At 35.0% G+C, this 19,360-nt stretch overlaps 1 protein-coding gene across 1 annotated transcript in view; it reads right to left on the reverse strand.

Annotated features, from left to right (window-relative positions):
* Positions 1-254: 254 nt before the first annotated feature.
* The window catches only part of MDGA2 (MAM domain containing glycosylphosphatidylinositol anchor 2), a 364,476-nt gene continuing 345,370 nt past the window's right edge, over positions 255-19,360 (reverse strand). The window contains exons 13-15 of the mRNA XM_008694362.2: positions 15,894-16,024; positions 4,503-4,608; positions 255-1,920 (exon numbers count right to left, since the gene is read on the reverse strand). Coding sequence (XP_008692584.2) covers positions 1,832-1,920; positions 4,503-4,608; positions 15,894-16,024 — 326 coding nt within the window. The 3' untranslated portion in view covers positions 255-1,831. The remainder of the gene's footprint in view (positions 1,921-4,502; positions 4,609-15,893; positions 16,025-19,360) is intronic.

Raw genomic sequence — 19,360 nt, forward strand, 5'->3', positions numbered from 1 at the left:
TATTGAACATAGCTGTAAAATTATCTTTTAAGTTGAATTACTGAATTTGCACAAACATTTCTACAGAATTTTTTTTCTTTTAAAAATCAAGCTTTGTCATTTTCCACTACATTTTGTTGTGCTTTTTATATTAATATTTGCAAATGTTATAATTTAATACTTCTATCCCAATTACTTGCATAATCAGTTTTTTTTTTAATCCTGGGGTATTGAAAGAACATATAATAATAATAATATTCTTCTTTAGACAAAAGTCTTTTTAAATGAAGTTAAAAGCTGAGATAATTTAAGGAAAAAGATCTTCAAATTTTCGTAACCAACAGGTTTAAGTGAAATTTACAATGCATTGGAAAACTGGCTGGTTAAAGGTATGCTTTGTCCTCAGGTAGCTCAAAATCATTATTTTTACAGGTTTTTGTTTTTTTGTAAAAGTGTTTTTAATCTTGGTAAAATAATAAAATAATATTTCACAATTTGCACAGAGTCTGACTAAAGGGCAGAGGCATATTACCCTCAGTGTTTAGAATAAAGCCAGATTTTTCAGGCCCAGGTCCGCTGTAGAGTTTGTATGCACTGCAATCACAAACATTTTCTTGCTCCCTCTAAAGCTAGGGCCAATTTCATTTCAAATGGAGGTTAGAGTAAAAAAAATCACTCTTGTGTTTTACCACCTTCTGCGCTAAGTATTATCTTAACAACCTTTTGCTCTGGTTGACCCATTTAATAACCTGGAAGAAAAAAGTGTTGCTCCCATGTCTGGTTTCAATGGAAGTTATTTTCTAATGGACAATAAGCCGAAAGGCCATGGCTGTCTAGGAGGTCAAACAACAAATATCTTGTCTGCACGGGCTTACGCAGCAGCTCCGGTCCTTTCTTCTTCAGAAGCGGCTTTTGTTGTCTTGCCTGTAATTTGCACGTTTAGACTCTGTAGTTTGTTTATAAAATAGTTTTACACAAACCACTCTTAGCAGTGCAAGCTTCTGAGTTGAAAATTATTCAGGCTTGTTTCATTGAAGGCACTTGGTTTCCATGGCAATTTATAAAAGATGGTGGTTTGGTTTCGTCATTGGAACAGATGACTTAGTTTGGGTGGTCAAGTGGCCGCAAGCAAACTCCGATAAGCCTGTGTAATAGGTAAGCCCAGGTTTCCCATCCTGGATAGTAATGCATGCAAAAAGAGACAGCATACAGTTATCTAGCTTAGCCATGGGAGGAAAACAAATAAGAACAATAGAGGTGGGATGGGGACAGGTGGGGAGGAGCATGAATGTTTTAAATAATTCTGAGTTCGGGTTATTTTCAAGGAAGGGTAACAACCAAAGGTAAAAGGGCCTACATTTATTTAATTCTCTACGTAAAACCTTCTGGAAAGGAAAATAAATGCCAGCTCTTCACGTACCCTGTTTACAGTGAGGTTTTTGTTGGCAGGCCATTAGGTTTCCATGGTAACAAGCAAACTATTCATTTGAAACAAAACCAGCCATGACTTTGTGCTTTGACAAGGATTTCTATAGCTTTTTTTTTTTTTTTTTTTTCCAGAGTTCAACCAGATGACCAGATGACGCTGTAATCTTTTTAGCCACAAAAGCACCTGAAGGTCTCTTCTCTACTCAGGTCAAGATTATCTTTTCTATGTAGTCTGGAATAAGTTATACTTCCATGATGTCTTTTTATCCCCAGTGCTTTAAAAAATTCGTTTTTATTATTTTATTTTTGAGTCAGTAGTCAGTGGAGGAATCTTTGGTAGTTTGTTTTTTCAATGTCCGTTTACAAAGACTCTTTCTTCATGCCGGTGCCTGGTGAATCTTTTATAGCCTCTGCCAGGGTAAGGTCACCTTCGAGGACTTAAGATAGAGATGAGGACGATGACTGGAAAAAGCCATAGATGTACTAAAATTCCAACAGCACCATCAACAGAATCTAAAGACAAAGAAAATAAATGCCAAGAAACAAGCAAAAAAAAAAAAGAGAATAAATATTCTGTGTAGCTACCAGCGCAACTTTGGTGAACTAACAATAGTAGTATATGGAAAACATCTTTGGAAAATTATTTATCAATCTATTTTCAAGACACGTGAAAAGGAAGATAAATGTGTGGTTAGAAACTTGATAAAATAAAAGTACTTTCAGTTGATATGATTACTGTGAGAACTTGTCCAGAAGGGATTTGTGTGTGTTTGTGGCTGAGCTCGGCCTCAGAGTTCTACTAGCCACATGGAAGTATGTACACATAGAAAGTTCTTGGAAATCCTAAGAGGTCGGTTTTTCCCCCCCAAAGCTTCCAGAAATAATTAAGATTAAAGCCTGAGAGAAAAACTACTTTTTTATGAAAACTAGGGATTTAGGTATGGGTAGAAAAAATCAGCTACCATAAACAGTAGATTATATATGCTTAGATCAGTCTAATATCTATACACTGAATAAATAATTCTCTCTTCAGTGTGAGTTTTAGAAACATTATGAAGTCCATCTTGACTACAAGATCTGTTCTACCATTCTGCCTTAAGACTCCTACCATAATTGGTGTTCCAAGTGACACCTTTTAGAATGTGTGCCTTGCCCAGGAGGGCTAACATGGGCAAGCTCGATAATTCATTCACCTGGCTTAAGTTACAGAATGGCTCTCACCTAGGAGAGAGCTGGGTTTTGAAGACAACAGACCACCTCAGATTTTGATAGTGTGGCCGTAGTACCATTTACTGCCTGAGAAGGGTTGGGAACCTGAGCCATTAGGAAGAGGCTTTTGGGCACCAAGCTGGTTTGTACTTAGAAATTAACATTAATTTAATATTCACCAAACCCTGTTTGCCAAAATGAGCTTCGTAAATGCTAGTTAAATAGATACAGATGTAACAGAAATACTTCCACATACCAAAGAGAATGTTTTTTTTTTTTTTTACAGGGTTGTTTCTTCTAATTACAGAGGCTAAATAAAAATATCTCCAATAAGTACAGATGTATCTTATTTAAAACAGCCACACATTTCTCTGACTTTAGAAACCTGATTTTGAAAGTGCTCTATTACGTAACAAAGTCCTTTGGGGTTTTCATCTTCATTTCACTGTTGCTACTCTTACCACTTCTGTTTTCTCCGTGGGGGAGAATGTTCTCTCTTGCTTTCCTCATTTGGCAAGTTTAATTCAATTTTTTGAATTTAATTTGTTATAGTTTTCAGTGATTAAATTATCTCAATGTCAGATTTCTATGTAAGATGGTAACTACCTCCAGTTACTAGAATGTCACTGTGACGGATTTATATTATGACATTCAAAAGAGATCCCACTGGCCTCCTCCAAGGAGAATGCCTGATTTTCTGTGCATTTGACAAACCTACTTCATTTGAATCCTGCTACTGGTTTTTCAAAGCAAATTAGCCAGATACAGGGAGAAATTTTTACTAAATTTGTTACTTGAAATGCTTAGTGTAATGACAAGAAGGTGAAAACTATGAGGAAAGTGGCTCATTTTTATACAAAATCTTCATTTTACAATGCTTAAAAATGGAGTCAGTTTGGTGCGTGTGAACAATACTGGGTAGTTGAAGAAATTTAACTTTCAACATCTAAACTAATATAATTTCTCACTAAATAGACTCAATCAACAAATACTCTGATTTGTTCTAGACTTAACAAAATGGATATTCATATATATATACCAAATAATTTATGAGTTGTTTGTGTAAATTTAGCTTGATCAGTAACCTTGTATATAACCACAAAATTAAAGATTCCAGATGGGCCTATGAAAATACTTCAAGTGGAGGGATTTTTAAAAGACATGATTTTAGTTTCCTCGACTTCCCATGGATAATAGGGAGATGAAAATTTTAAGAAGCAGTTCAACACATAGATCTGATGTTTTTTGTATTTTTATAATTTTTAATTTATATCTCTTATTCAAAACATTTTTGTGGTGACGAAATAAAATTTGAAGATATCATTAAACTATAATATTCAAGCCAGAGTAAAAAATGAAACCAAATTACTAAACAAGATTGTGGTGCACATAGACGGGCTGATTTATTACTTATTGTATATAGTTAGTCTCTTCACAGTAGTGAATCTGTTAAAATGTCTGGCAAAAGTTAGACCTAGAAAATAAATTCCTAAGTGGAGGGAGGGCGATAAAAACAGCTATGGCTGTATAAAGGTGTGCTGAGTATATAGATCTGCCAAACATTTTAATAAAAGTAAAAAAATAATCCTCTGAAATTAATAATATAAATTAAATACTTTTTAAAATCTTAATTAAAAATCAAAATGTGCTTGCCTTACACAGACCTAAACCAAAATTATTTTGTCTTCTCTTAGGTCAAATATGCATGCCATCAAATTTAATACTTTGTTTCAAACACATCTTCAAAATTTTAGGGTCTCACATATAAGGAATTTCTAAATTTACAGACTAAAAGTAAATGAGTTTTAAGAATTAGACCATTTTAGTTTAATAGTTATTATGTTGCTTTAATATCACATCAAACCAATCCAAGAATAGACACTTACTCTTAGTCGTTAGGTCTTGTTTTGCACATTCTCCTTCTGCAATCGATACATCATCAATGGCAATGTCGCCTTCTATGCCAGGACCTCGAATACCTTCAAAAATGAGCTACAAATATGAATGAAACACACCTAAATGTAGATCTTTGGTTTGTAGATGGATTCTTATTGAGAAATTGAGAAGCCAAACCTAAAATTGACAGCAATTCTGACACTTATTATCAACGGTCTTCAAAATTGTTACTTACAAAAAACATAAATATTCTTAACAAAACCAGTAACAGGATCTTCCTTGCTTTTATTAGTTTTTCACATCAAAAGCTCTGTGTTGATTTTAAAACAAAACTAAACTTAACTGATTAATACAATAAGAGCTACTACTACTACAAACCCTAGCACTTTTTGTTTTCAGGGGTAAGGAAAAATTTTTATTTGAACAGTACTTCTCTGAAATAGATGCCCTCCAGTTTTGTCCAAACATATAACACTAGTTTTCTAGAAATATTTTCTGGAATGAATCAGTTCTGGGATCTTTACAACAGCATTATGTTTACTGAAGCCCAGAATGAGGGATTACCATCTCTATGAAATCTGTTTACTCTCTTGCAAAAATGTGAATAAGTTTCTCATATTCCCATACGTTATGATATACCTCTGTGATTTCATTTTTGACATTCTATTTTTAAAAACCTTAAGATATTTATGGGTTTACTTATGTTGAGCGTTTAATGGCAGACCTTTGAATTTCAACAGTGATTAACACTGAGGTTTAATACATGAAAGTTGAAAGAATAGATGAATGAAATCAGTCTCCTTTTATTACTAAATTCTGAATACGATGACTATATAAGGACAATTAGCAAATTTTTATTGTTTCATTTTTACAGAAATAAGACTTTTAAAATTTTCTCTATAACCCCACAATTATTCCTTGCTTCTAACAAAACCATTTATCCCTTTTGATATGGAAAGGCAGCCTATGCATTTAGTGATTATATTCACAAACATTTCTACATGCCAAAAAGAAATATCTAGTTTGGTCTTTCCAAGGAAAAATTAGCTTAATGAAGTGGTGTTTCAACATCAAGCTAATATGTGCATTTTTATACAATTTCTAGCCTTATTTCATTGCAACAAATTAGAGGGAAAGTCGATTTTTATCAATGCCAAAATTTTTGGTTTTCTTTTCTGTCTTTGAAAGTATCTTGATATGGTTCATTAAAGACAAGTTTGTGGTGATTTTCAGAAAACTTACGCTACCTTTGAGAAGTTGATCTGTTGTTCCCTGATATACTATCATAATAAGCAGAAGCATTAGTTACCAACTTTTGTCGTGAGTCCCCTTTCCCTGCTTGAATATAGTCCATGTGAGTAGGAATAATTTTCATGATTTGATAGGAGAAAAAGGTTTGGAGAAATTTTTATTATTATATTTAATTTGTGTAGAAAGGGTTTCCTGCTTATTTATGATTAAATAAGTTAATAAAGATTGTCCAAAGCTATTTCTTTGAACAACGTCCAAAATGTCATGTATCACTGAAGCCAAAACAAAATGGCAGACCATTTAAAATATGACATAGAACCAAGTTAGTAGTGTACGGATTCTCAGTCCTCAGACAGAATCACAATGAAACATTACTTTGGCTGCCTGGAAATAATGACTTGCATTTGACTGAGGGTGGTGTTTTGAAAGTTATCTGAAAAGTGGCTAAAAAATCCTGAGAGGACTCTTTAAATCATAAGGTCCTCAAAGTAAGAATTAAAAAAAAAAAACCCAAATCAATGGTATAAAAAGCCAAGAGCACTACAGTCAGGAAAGGGGAAGTCATTTTAATAACTGGACTATTCCACATCATTTAGTTAACCAGTGCCCCACTGATACTGTTAGACATTAACATTATTTTCAGCTATTCTGAACAAGGCTGAGATGAATCCATTTTATTTTTTATTATTTTTAAGTAGGCTTCATGCCCAGCGGGGAGTCCACCATGGGACTCAAACTCAGGACCCTGAGATCAAGGCCTGAGCTGAGCTGAAGAGTCAGACACTTAACCGACTGAGCCACCCAGGTGTCCCAGGTGAATGCATTTTAAAACACTGATATACACACTTTTTAAGAACACACGACTCTTTAAGGTCATCATAAATTGCTCCTACAGCCTTTTTCCTAACCATGGGTTTTCAAGTCATTGGGTATTTTTTCTTGTTTTGATATGTGCTGCTTACCTGGTCGAGAATCAATGTTAGAGTAAATCAATGGTTATTCCCACCCCCTTCTTAGTTTCAGTCATGTGATGCTGAGTCTTCTCTCCTGAAGATAACAACATGAACGGAGTGTTATCTTGGAGAAAGTCAGAACTCACGATTCGTGCTGATGTGAGTCTTATTCCATAAAATCCAACATGCTCCACTTTGGCCCCACGGCTAATACTTAATTGAATAAAAGTGGAGTGCTGTCATCGCCATTCTTTCTTTTTTTGCAGGTATTATAAAGGATCAAATGGAATAAAGTATAGATCTGCCTCCCAGTCAGGTTTTAATTCTGGATTGAAGCAGGAATAGGAATGTATTAGGAAAATTTGGTTTGGTAAAGAGGAAACCTCGGTCACCAAGAGTTTTAATTTTAAAAGATGGTGCGGGAAGGGAAAGGTTGTAAGCCTTGCTTGTCGAATGCACTAAGGGGTATGCAATGCAGCCACGGCAAAGAAGGGGACTGTGTTCCTTTGTGTGGAAAGTGAGGTGTTGGTGAGAAGACTGATAAGGGTAGATTAGAATATTCTGCACCTGCTCACACTTGGAATTCAAACAGATGAAGCTGATAACCTTTCCATTGGGAAGAATGTTGGAGAAACAGGCTTAGAGTACATGGATTTTCCATCGGAGGTATGTAGGGGGTCAATAGGTGATAAAATTATCCATCCAAGTATTTTTTTCTTATTTAAAGCACACAATTATTTTTCACTTAGCAAGTTCTAGTCACCTGGAGGAAGGTGTCAATATAAAAAAGATGGGACTATTTTAAAAATGAAAACTGGAATGTATAAATCTTCAAAATCATTTCTCAACTTTTCGAAGCTGCTTGCCCCAGAATGATGCTGCCATGGCTCGAAGCGCTACAAGATTTCTTTCGGTGACTTTGAAGTATTAATCACTCCTACTTTCCCCATTAACTTCCTTTATCCTCCCTTTCTTCTGCCTCCCTGGGCAGGTGTGACCTAGGCTTGTGCTTAAACACAAGGTCGGACCTGGGCCGGTGCTAAAGACAGAGTCCTGACGCAGAGAGGTTGTGGAGGATGATGCCACACTTCTTCTGTGGTAGGACTGAGAGGAAGTGCTGGAGAACCTTCGGTGGTAAGTGTCGGAGTAGACTGACGGATGCAGTGTAATGTATGTGCTGCCTCCCTGCGATACGTTGACTCTAAGTGTGTAGCTGGTGGAACAACAAAAATAAAAATCAACGCAAGTCGAATTTTCATGTATCCAGAGGACTGCTTAAATCAGAACATTCTCTTACATGACTGCTCCATCCCTTGTTGATCCTGAATGAGTTGTGTCACGGTAGTAACAGCTGGCTGGTTCGTAAGTCTACTATTTACATTTGTCTGTACCACTGCGGATAACACAGTTTGTCACTAAGTAAAGCAACTGAGTTACTTTCTGTATAAGCATAGCGGGTGTTTTATATATTGTGTGTGGAAATGAATCAGAGAATTATAGTAGCTACCGGTAGGATAATAAAAATAATTTCTGACAATTCGTCTCTTGGGACAGTTATATAATTAGTGTTTTTAATATATATTTTTAATTTTGTGATGCTAGGGAATCCAATCCAACAGGCCAGGGAAATACCGTAGTCCTCCTCAGGGTCCTATCTGAACAGGAAGGAAAAGATCCTGTGTAGGATGTTTGTTTCCTTTTAATTTCCATAGCAGTTTTGCTCTTAAGAAGCAATTTTTTTTTAACTCCTACTGACGCTCACAAAGAGATATTTATTGCATTGCTCTTTTTATGTTCTGAACTCCAACTCCAACTATTATCTTTGAATTATTATAACAAAATTTTATGGATTCTAATAGTCTTCTAAGTGGCTTCTAGACTAAGACCTAGAGGGATACTTTTTCCTTTATAGTTTTTGATTGTGAAGTAAATAATAGAAATAAAATGCATACATATTCCATTTAAGCAATGTATCTTGGCCAAACTTTCAAGTGTTCATAAAAATAAATCCTTGGTGACAAACATCTTTTTCTCAGTCATAAAAAAAGAGAAACTATAACAGTTCATGATGATGACTCAACTTGGTACATTATGATGTATCTCAGTTTATCAGACTATAGCTGTAGTCCGTATGCAATGAAAAAAAATCTGAATTTTATTCATTTAGAAAACAAATGCGCTCTAGTTTAATAGGTTAAATTTTGTCATATTTTTATGAAGTACCATCATGATTCTGATTACTATTACATTAGAGGGATAAAACTATGTTCCTTTCCTCTTCAGTACTTCTGAAATGCATCTGGTTTAATTGCCATGAAGAAGAAATTAATGGCATCTAGTTACTTGGGGAGAAAATGTTAAAGTTTAGGTTTCCTAAAAGGGGACTCAATTTATGCAAAATCTGTTCTTTACACACAATCACACTGATATTATTTAAAATGGTTTCCCTTAACTGAAATGACAAGTTTAAAATTTTATGTTTTCACAGTGTGTGTATGCAATTCAGCAAACTTAATACGCACGAAATACAGCATGATCAGAAAATTAACTTTTGGTGGGTATATTGAAACGGGAAGTTAATAAAATGTATGTGGACTTGTGTTATTACAAGGACACTACAAAAAATTAGTTTAATCCATTGATTGACAATTTCTTACATACATTATAGTGCTTTAAAGCTTAGAGGTATATGTCAATATAGAGAGAGAGAGATAGATGATGCTATTAAAACCTGTGTTCCAATATAATTTCTCAGTAAGGAAGGAAGAGCTCCATGCAACACTAATGAGTAAAAGTAGATGGGGGGAGTCAAAGAATACAATGGACCTCTGATGGTGTGACTTCAATGTTAATGATGCCTTCTGCAAATGTTCACAGCATATTTTCTTCAAGACAAGAGATCTATCGCTCCTGATTACTACTGCTAAGGCAAGCACAAAGTCTAAGAATGCACTTTGAAAACTGACAGAGTACATCACTCGGAAAAAACTCGGGATACACATGAAGTTGAAAATAGCTATTAACATTGGAAGACGTTTCCAATGTTACCTTAGGGGCCACTGCCATGTCTGTCTAATGGCCCTGGAATTTGGCTGAGAATGCCAGATACCTGTCTACATGGTCGTGTGATAGCTAGCAAGGAGGACAATGTATCCCCGATTATTGTTAGTAGTGGGGAGATAAGCATGAGGGAAGCATGATGGAGTAAGAGAACTAAAATCTCTTTCCAATACCTATTTAATGTTAAGGATTTATGTGAGTTAAGATAAACCATCTCAAAAATCACTTTGAAATCTTTAAATGAGGACATACGTGTAGAAGATTTTCAGAATTCCTCTCACCTATAACAAAGAAAAATAAATACTGTATTTTATGTCTCAGAATATCTCTATATTTTCCCCTGGAAAGCACATGGAATATACTACAAAAAGAAAGAAAGCGGGCCCCTGGGTGGCTCAGTTGTTGAAGCATCTGCCTTGGGCTCGGGTCATGATCTCAGGGTCTTGGGATTGAGCCCAGCATCTGGCTCCCCGCTCAGCAGGAGTCCACTTCTCCCTCTCCCTCTGCCCATGACATAGGCTCTCTCTCGCTGTCTCTCTCAAATAAATAAATAAATCTTAAAAAAAAAAGAAAAAGTAAAGCATTAAAGAGGATGGTTAAATATTTCTCTTGGTATAAGATATAAGTAATATTCTAAGATAACACTATATCAATTTTACTTTTTTGGAAATTTTGCTGTAATCCTTCCAAATCCTACAAAATATATTTTCATCACAAGCACGGATCATGCTAAATTAATTCTTGACAAGGAGCCCCAAAAGGAATTTCAGTAGGATAAAACTTGTATTTACCCTGAGAAGTACTACACAGTTTTATTTTCAGCTAAGCAAACTAATTGGACACACTCAAACAAAGGGCTTTGCAAGTGGTTGTGTTTTAAAGGGTTTATAAATCAAAATAATTTAAATGCATGCAACTCCAAACAAATAAAACAACCTAAGTGTCAGTGCAGCAGAGGCTCAAAATCACTTATATCTCATTTAAAATTCCAAGAGGTAGGACATATCCTTTCCATTTGAATTAAAGACATTCTACAATGCCACAAAGCTACATTTGAGTAATATTAAAACTTCTCAGAACTTAATTTATATGCTAATATATTCTGTACAGTTTTTACTGTGCTTTCCTGGTAGCATCACATACCAAAGCAAGTATTTTTGAAAAGCTCGACAGTTTACAAATGATTTTTGGGTAAAAAATGCTTTGTCAGAAAAAAGTTCAGAACAACAGAAAACTCAAAAGCAAAACAAAAAGCAAAATATGGGGTAGGCTGATGTAGTTGTGTTTCATGTTTCCTTCAAAAATCAAGACTTATGAAATAACAGAAGGTCTTTAGCCAACAGACCTAGAAATATGTCAAAGAATAAAAGAACATAGAAATCCAAGATAAAAATATGATTTTATTTATCTTATTTTTGACCGATTTAAATAGCTTAGCAATGCTTCATTAAAAACTGCTACTCTTTAAAAAATAAAAGAGACCCAAAACACAACTCTGCTATGCTTCGATTTGCTTCCGGCCAAGACAGACTGAACAGGAACCAGATCTATCGTCCCATCCGAAACAACCAAATAACTGGACAAAATATATGAAAACAATACACATCAGGTAATGAAGATGTTTACCTATACGGAACGAACAGACTATGATGCAAACAGGAGAAAGATAGAGCCTGGTGGAAAATCTCGGTTGAGGAGATGGAATGGAGGAGAGTCTAAGGACTCCAAGGCAGCTAGAGTGCAGGGTAGAACGCAAGCAAGGACAGCTGCAGAGATCTGCAGAGAGTCTCCCTCGAGTATTCAGCAACGTGTTGACCAGGACATGAATGTACAGTAGTTACTGCACAAGAATTGGGAAAGAACCAGAGAGATGCCCTGCAGGTAACAGTACCCAGCTCACACAAGACTTGGAAAACCTCAGAATTCATGGGACAGAGTACTCAGAAGACTCTTGCCTTGGTAGTGAGAAATACTATATGAAACACTGCTTCTGTCTCTCCTAACAAATCTTAAAAGCAAGACCAAAACATGATCAAACTGTCTCCAAATAACTACATCCCAAACAAGTTCAAGAATATTGATAGATATGTAAAAATAACCAACAAATTTTGTATTTTGCAAAACTGTAAGAATTTTAGCTGTCGAAGTAAAATTCCAAATGTGTGACATCCAATCAGATTGCCAGACATGCAGAAAAGCAGAAAAATGACTTGTAATGGGGAGAAAAAAAATCCGTCAAAACCAAGCAAGAACTGACACAGATATTAGCATTAGCAGACAGTGACATTAAAACACCTATTGTAACTGGGTTTCGTATATTCTAAACATTAGAGATGTGGAAAATATTTTTTCACAGACTCAAGTTGAACTTACAGAGATGAAAAGTACAGTGGTCGAGATACAAAATACACTGAATGTGGCTGCAGGCAGAGTAGACATTGCAGAAGAAATGATTAGTGAATTTGAAGACAGACTAGAAACTATACAAAATGAAACACAAAAATAAATAAAAACCACTTAAAAAGCATCAATCAGCTGTGTAACACCTTGTGTGTGTGTGTGTGTGTGTGTGTGTATATATATGCACATAAATAAGGAGTCTTATATACATACTTAAGGTGTTGGACTGGAGTCTTCAAAGGAGAGGAAGAGGAACTAAAATATTTGAAGAAATATTAGCCGGATAATGCTTAAATTTCATAGAAACCATAAACTCATAGATCCAGGATCAATGAACCACAAGCACATGAAAAAGAAAATGGCATAAGAGCATGTCACAGTTAAATTGCTCAAAACCAGTGATAAAGAGAAAATCTTAAAAGCAACCGGTCGCATTAGATATAGAATGATAAATATGAGTTTCAGCAGATTTATTCTTAGAAACAATGCAAACAAAAGGACAGCAGAACATCTTTAAAGTTCCAAAAGGAAAAACTAGACTACTACACTCAGAGGAAATATCTTTCAAAAAAGAAGGTGAAACAGACTTTTTCAGAAGTACAAAAGGTGAAAAGAATTCATGTTTAGAAGACCCACACTACAATAAATGTTAAAAGAAGTCCTTCAGGCAAAATAAAACTGATACCAGATGGAAATACGCATCCACAAAAAGGAACAAAAAGCACTAGAAATGATAACTACTTCGAGCACCAACAATGCAAACCCAGTCTGATTTCTCAGTTGGAACGAGGGGAAGATTATAGTGAAGAGAGTTCTCCAAGGTTTGGACTATTGTGAAAAAGCTTTATTCATTTAAACACCATTAAACGTCTGCTTTAAACATTCTTATAAATCTCTTTTGTAAATTTAATATGTAAGTCTCTGAGGCTACAGAAAATTTGTTGTCATTTGTAATTGTAAAAAATGTTCTACTCTGAATTTACCCTGACCACATCTTTCCTGGTAACAAAAGACTAATTCACGTCCTGAAATCCCTTCTTTAAATCAACACTTTTGGTAACAAGACACAATGGAGTAAGATGGGCCAAATCACAAGGAAAAGCAATTCCTTTCTATAAGATTGCAATCTCAAACTTGGAGCCGACCCTCTGCCTCTCATTTCTTTCCTCTGTGAAACCCCCTCATTGCTTATATCCAGGGGGAAATTCCCTTCTGGATTCTCTCTGATGTGACATCCTGAATGAAGAAACATTCCCTTGCAAGAACAAAACAAACAAAACAAAGTTCATATATTTTCTATGAAAAGTTATAAAATAAAATAACTGCACAAATACAACAATTTAATATCTGCTTGTAGGTCATTCCATTAATTCCAAGTAGTGAATAATTTTCTTAAGATTTTATTTATTTATTTGAGAGAGAGTGAGAGAGAGATAGAGCACAAGCAGTGGGAGAGGAGCAGAAGGATAAACAGACTCACTGCTGAATGAGGAGCCCAGTGCAGGACTTGATCCCAGGACTCTGGGATCATGACATGAGCAGAATGCAGATGCTTAACCGACTGAGCCACCCAGGTGCGGTGTAGTGAATAATTTTAGTTCAGATGCTGGTTTTCCTAATTTCCTTACTACCTTATGCAAATCTCTCAAGAGCAGACACTCTCTGTAATGACCAGCCCCCTGGACTCAACTTGTTTTCCTCTTTGAGTATCACTGTTTTTAAATTCTGTGGGCACCAAACTTTCCTGGATCTCCTTCCCTTTAACTCTAAAACATACTAAAAAAATACTACTTAGGATTGAGCTCTTCTCCCACAGTTCATATTATTGGTGAGTGTTCTGCATGATTCTGTCATTTAATCACTGTTCACATATGTACATTTTCCCTTGGAAATATCAACCCCTCCCACATTTCTAGGTAGCATATACAGTCTGATGGCCCATGAATGCACATGTCCCCAAAGCTTCAGATAAACAAATACAACAACCTCCACACTTTTAAAAGGATACTCCATCGGCATTTCATATTAACATGTCCAAAACAGAAGTAGCCATATTCATCCCTGAAGCTTGTCTCTTTTCCTTTTTGTTGTTTATGGTAATGTGTAGCACAGCATTACCCAAGACTCCCTAGTTAGAAACCTGTCAGTCATTTATGGCTGCTTTCCAAATTCCCAACATTTAAAAAAAAAAAAAAAAAAATCTGCTAGCTTTCACACCTAAGGATATCTTGAAATCATCCTTTTTTCTTTATATCGCTTCCCTAGTTTGTCCCTTCAACATCTTTTATGTGAACTTTACGAGTCCTAACTGCATTGTGAGCCGGCAACATGACCGCTGCACTGCGTCATCCCCAGAGCAAAATTTTCCAATGACCCCCCCCGCCCCGTTACCCAAGCACTGTAGGTTCCTTAACCTCAGCTCACACCAATCTGATTTCTCTTTATGCACCAAATTGCAGGTAAAAGTTTTTCTGTGTTTCAGGCAGATCCTATGGTATATGACGTTGATGTCTTTGTTCACTCTGAACTCTGCTGCAATATTAATGTTCGTTCTTTCTCTGCTTCGCAGTCTGTCCCCTTGGTTTAGGTTTCACCTCACTCAAGTAAGTTTTTCTTGACTTTCTTGCATACCCTTCTAGTTGGTTGGGCGTGCTCAGAACCTTGTGCACACCTCTAATACTGCAATTTTTACATTATGCAATGTGAGTGTTGATATGTATATTTCTGCCAATCTGAGGTAAATGATCATTTGTACATCTTCAACCGAGCAAGGTTCCTGGCACACAGGAGTAGCTCAGAAAGTATTTATTGAACTGTTCGTTATGATAATAAGTGATTGTCTTGAAAGTGCTCAATATTTAACGGATGTCTATGGCAATAAAGGAGTATCCTGAAGAAAACAGTAATATGACTATTCTCTTAAGTACTTATTGTATATATATTTGATTTAATAATTTTGTGTTGGTGAAGCAGTCACATAGGAAGCAAAAATATGTCTTGAAGGACACTGCAGAAATCACTGGTAGAAAAAAACACCCAACCTGAGTATATAAAATACACATACTATATATATAGTTATTAAAATCACTAAAACAACATTATTTTCTCCACTGAAATATTTTTGTGAAATATTGTCTGAAGCCACAGTGGTCATTTTTATAGTCATTAAAATTTCTATTATATATTTGCAGCTAACTTTCTTAATTCGATTTAGCCTTACTTTTCTATATCATAACAAAAAAAAATAGCTTCTTCAAAGTTCTCTGACTTTGATCATCAAAGTGATAAATTACTAAAATGACATTACCGCAAAGAGACACATTTTGCTAAAGTATGTAAAATTCCATCAAGTAAAATTCAAACAGATTAATTTCCAGTTTCCATTATTATAAGAACCTATGTTATTTATCTTCAGGAAACAGAATATACACATGTGATTTTAAAGAAATGGATTATGTTTTCTCCTGGCAAATCATTTGGATTTTGAAAGACTATTATTCAAACAGTATTTGGTAGGTATTAATTAAGAAAGAAAAGGGGAATTTTCTCTTTATAAGACAGCTTTTGGAACTAAGAAAAACTTAATACTGTCGTTTTTGTGATGCTCATATCACAAAATTTCTGAACCTTTATATTCTTACGTTCGCTCAAGGTCTGTCTTTAACTTTATGCTCAGGTGCAGCAATCTCTTCAAAGAAATGATTGTTCTTTTCTTACCTGAAATGAAGTAATTGGATATATATTAACATGAGCCTCGTTCCACCGCTGTCCTTTATTCCCACTTGAAGACCACAGTGGATTCTCTATCGTTGTCTGCCCTTTCAAACGCAGATAAACATTTAGAACACCTAGAAATAACAATGACATTTTATTTTGTATATTTGTTTTTGTTTCACATTTGTTTCTCCTAGAGCTAACACTTGTAAACTGTTAAAAATAAAATTTCTCAGAATACTAGTGTCTCCTTTCTTCCCCTCTCATTTGTAATCTTGCTTTTATGACATTTGGCAGGCCTCCAAAGACAACTGTGTCCTGATCCCTAGAATCTGTGTTATTTTATATGATAAAAGAGGCTTTGCAGATGTGACCAAATTAAGGATCTTGAGATGGGGGATTATTCTAGATTATCTCAATGGGTCTTAAATATGACCCCATGTATCTTTATACGATGGAGGCAGGATATTTGATACAGTAGAGAAGAAGGTCATGTGAAAGAAAAAGAAGATACTATGTGGCTGGTTTTGAAGATGGAGAAAGAAGCCACAAGCCAAATATAGGCAGCCTCTAGAAGCTGGGAATGTATTCTTACCCTAGAGCCTTCAGAAAGAACTAACCCTGCTGACACCTTGATTTTTAGCCCCATGATAATTATTTTGGACTTCTGTCTTCTAGAATGTAAGATAATGCATTTGTGTTGTTTTAAGCCACACAGCTTGTGGTGATTTACTTGCTACAGCAGTGACAGGAAACTAATACAGCCTGTGTGTGTCTTGAGTGACTTGTGCAAAGTCTGACTCTAAATGCCCTAATATTACCAATTAGCATCTCTTTTTCAATTTACTTTTTATCCGAGTCTCATTTCTCTTCTAAAAGAATTATTTGAAGATAAAATGAGAATAAGGTTGTCTCATGATTTGATATATCTCAACAGTTTCATGTTCTGCACAAAGTAAAAATAGTAGTGATGCTAATGATATTAATACAACATAATATATGTTGAACACCTACTCCAGATAAGGAATTAATCCTCTCAACAATCCTAGAGAAAACTTAAGAGTGGTTAAGTAATTTGCCCAGTTGATACAGTAAATAAGTAGCAGAGGCAAAATTAGAACCCACAGAGCTTCAAAGTCTGCTATATTGATCACTATGCAATCAGTATTCTGATACATTAAAAAAAAAAACAATTTATTGAGCTATAACTTAAATGCAATAAAATTCTCCCATTTTAAATGTACAGGGCAATAAACTTTTGATTGATATATACTGCAGTGTAAGCACCACGCAATCGAGATACAGAACATTTCCATCTTCCCGGAAAGCACCCTCACTTTCCTTTGAGTTAATCCTCAGAGCCCTTGTCCCTGTGCCAGGCAACTACCGATAAGACTTTCTTGGCTAAGTGATGATTTTGGCCTTTTCTAGAATTTCCTATTAAAAAAAAAATTATGCAGTAAGTATTTTTTGTGTGTCTGGCTACTTTTCCTCAGTGTAATTTCTGTTATATTCATCAATGTTATTGTGTTTATCCTTTTAATTTTAGTATTTAGTTCATTTATAGTTACTATAGTTTTTGATATGCTTGGAATTAAGTATACCATCTTATTTGTTCTCTACCTGTCCCCTCTGTTTTTTATTCCTTTGTGGCTCCTTCCCTTCTTTCTTTACAGTTGATTTTTTTTTTTTTTTAGGTTTCAATTTATTTCTTGTACTGATTCTTAAATCTCTCTTTTTAATTGCATTTTAGTGGTTGTTCCAAGGCTAACAAGAGGCACTCATAACTTTACGTAGTCTAATTATAGTCAATATTTTATTGTTCATGCTCACAATTCATATAGCATACATGTTTTACTATGACCTCCCTCTTTTCATTTCAAAGGTTATACTTTACATGCTATATCTTACTTTACACATGTAATAATCTTACAACAGTATAATTTAGCTGCCCTCTATTTTTAATAGTAATTATATCTTTTCACCTTTGCCTAAAATGTAAACCTCACCTTACAGTGAATAGTCAGATGTATTTTATACAACCTATAAGAACATACAGTTTTTAAATTTTCCACTTATTTACCATTTCTGATGGTCTTGATTTTTACCTGTAGATCTGAGTTACACCTAGCACCATTTCCCTTTGGCCTGAAGGACATCCTTTAGTACTTTCTGTAGTGGTGATCTGCTGAAGACAAAGTTTCTGAGATTTGTTTATATAAAAATAACTTCATTTCACTCTTATGTTTTTGTGAGATTTAAAATTCTGCCAATTTTCCCCCCAAGCACTTTAAAGTTGTTCTGTTTTCTTCTCTATATCATGGTTTCTAATGTGAAGTCAGCCATCATTTTATCTTTGTTCTCGTATATATTTTTCTCTCTCCCTCAGGCTGCTTTTGAGCATTTCCCCTATCTTTGGTTTGCAGTAGTTTAATTATAATATGCCTAAATATCTTGATGTAGAGTTTGCTGAACTTCTCTTACCTTTCCCTTTATTTCTGCCTCATCTCTTTCCTCTACTTTTCAGACTCCAATTATACATGTGTTATGCAGCTTGATATTCTGCTAGTCACTGAGTCTGTGTTCATTTTTCTTCAGTCTTCTTCATTTCTCAGGTTGGAAAATTTTGTTTGTCTTCAAGTTTATTAGCCTTTCTTTTTTTTCTTTTCTTTTCTTTTTTTTTTTTTTTTTTTTGCCTTCTTCGGTATGTTGTTTAAGCTCCTCCAGCGAATTCTTCATGTCTTGTCTACTACTTTCTGGTACAATTCTTATTTTTATTTTTATTTTTTTTGTATAATTTCTCTTTCTCTGCTAGATGTCTCTATCTGTTCAATCATTAAGACTCTATTTCCTATGATTCTTTTAATATATTTACTCTAATGTCATTGAACATATGTATAATGCCTTTTCGAAAGTTTTTATCTGCTAAGTCTAATGTTTGGTCCTCTTTAGTTTCATTTCTGTGGGTCGATTTTTACTTTTTCATGTGACTGTGAATGTGACTGTGAATCACATTTTCTGTTTCTTTGTATATCTAGTGATTGTCATTGAATAATGGGCATTGTGGACATTACATTATGGAGGGTTAGATTTATAATCATTCTCAGAAGGCAGTTTTGTTTCAGCAGGCTATTCAATTACTGACTTGTCATGTTAAAGTTGTATAGATAGGCTTGGTTTTACAGTAGCAGTGCAGATCTGTGGAAAGCCCAAATTGTCTCCCTAACCTCCTTAACTCTGGAAATAAACCTCCAAATCTGTCTCTACTATGTATCTTTTTGGGGCTTAGATTTAGGCTTTTTAAGGAAAATGACCTAGAGAGGTCAGTTCTTCAGGGCTTCATCCTAACTACTAAGGGAGAGCCTGTTTTTTTTTTTTTTTTTTTCTCATGTTGTCAGAGGCTGTTAGGGTATCTCTTCACTCTAAAATGGCTCAAATTCCAATATTCCCTACTGCTCTTCTTCCAGGAC

The sequence above is a fragment of the Ursus maritimus genome, unplaced genomic scaffold (assembly GCF_017311325.1).
Source record: "Ursus maritimus isolate PB19 unplaced genomic scaffold, ASM1731132v1 scaffold_36, whole genome shotgun sequence".
NCBI lineage: Eukaryota > Metazoa > Chordata > Mammalia > Carnivora > Ursidae > Ursus > Ursus maritimus.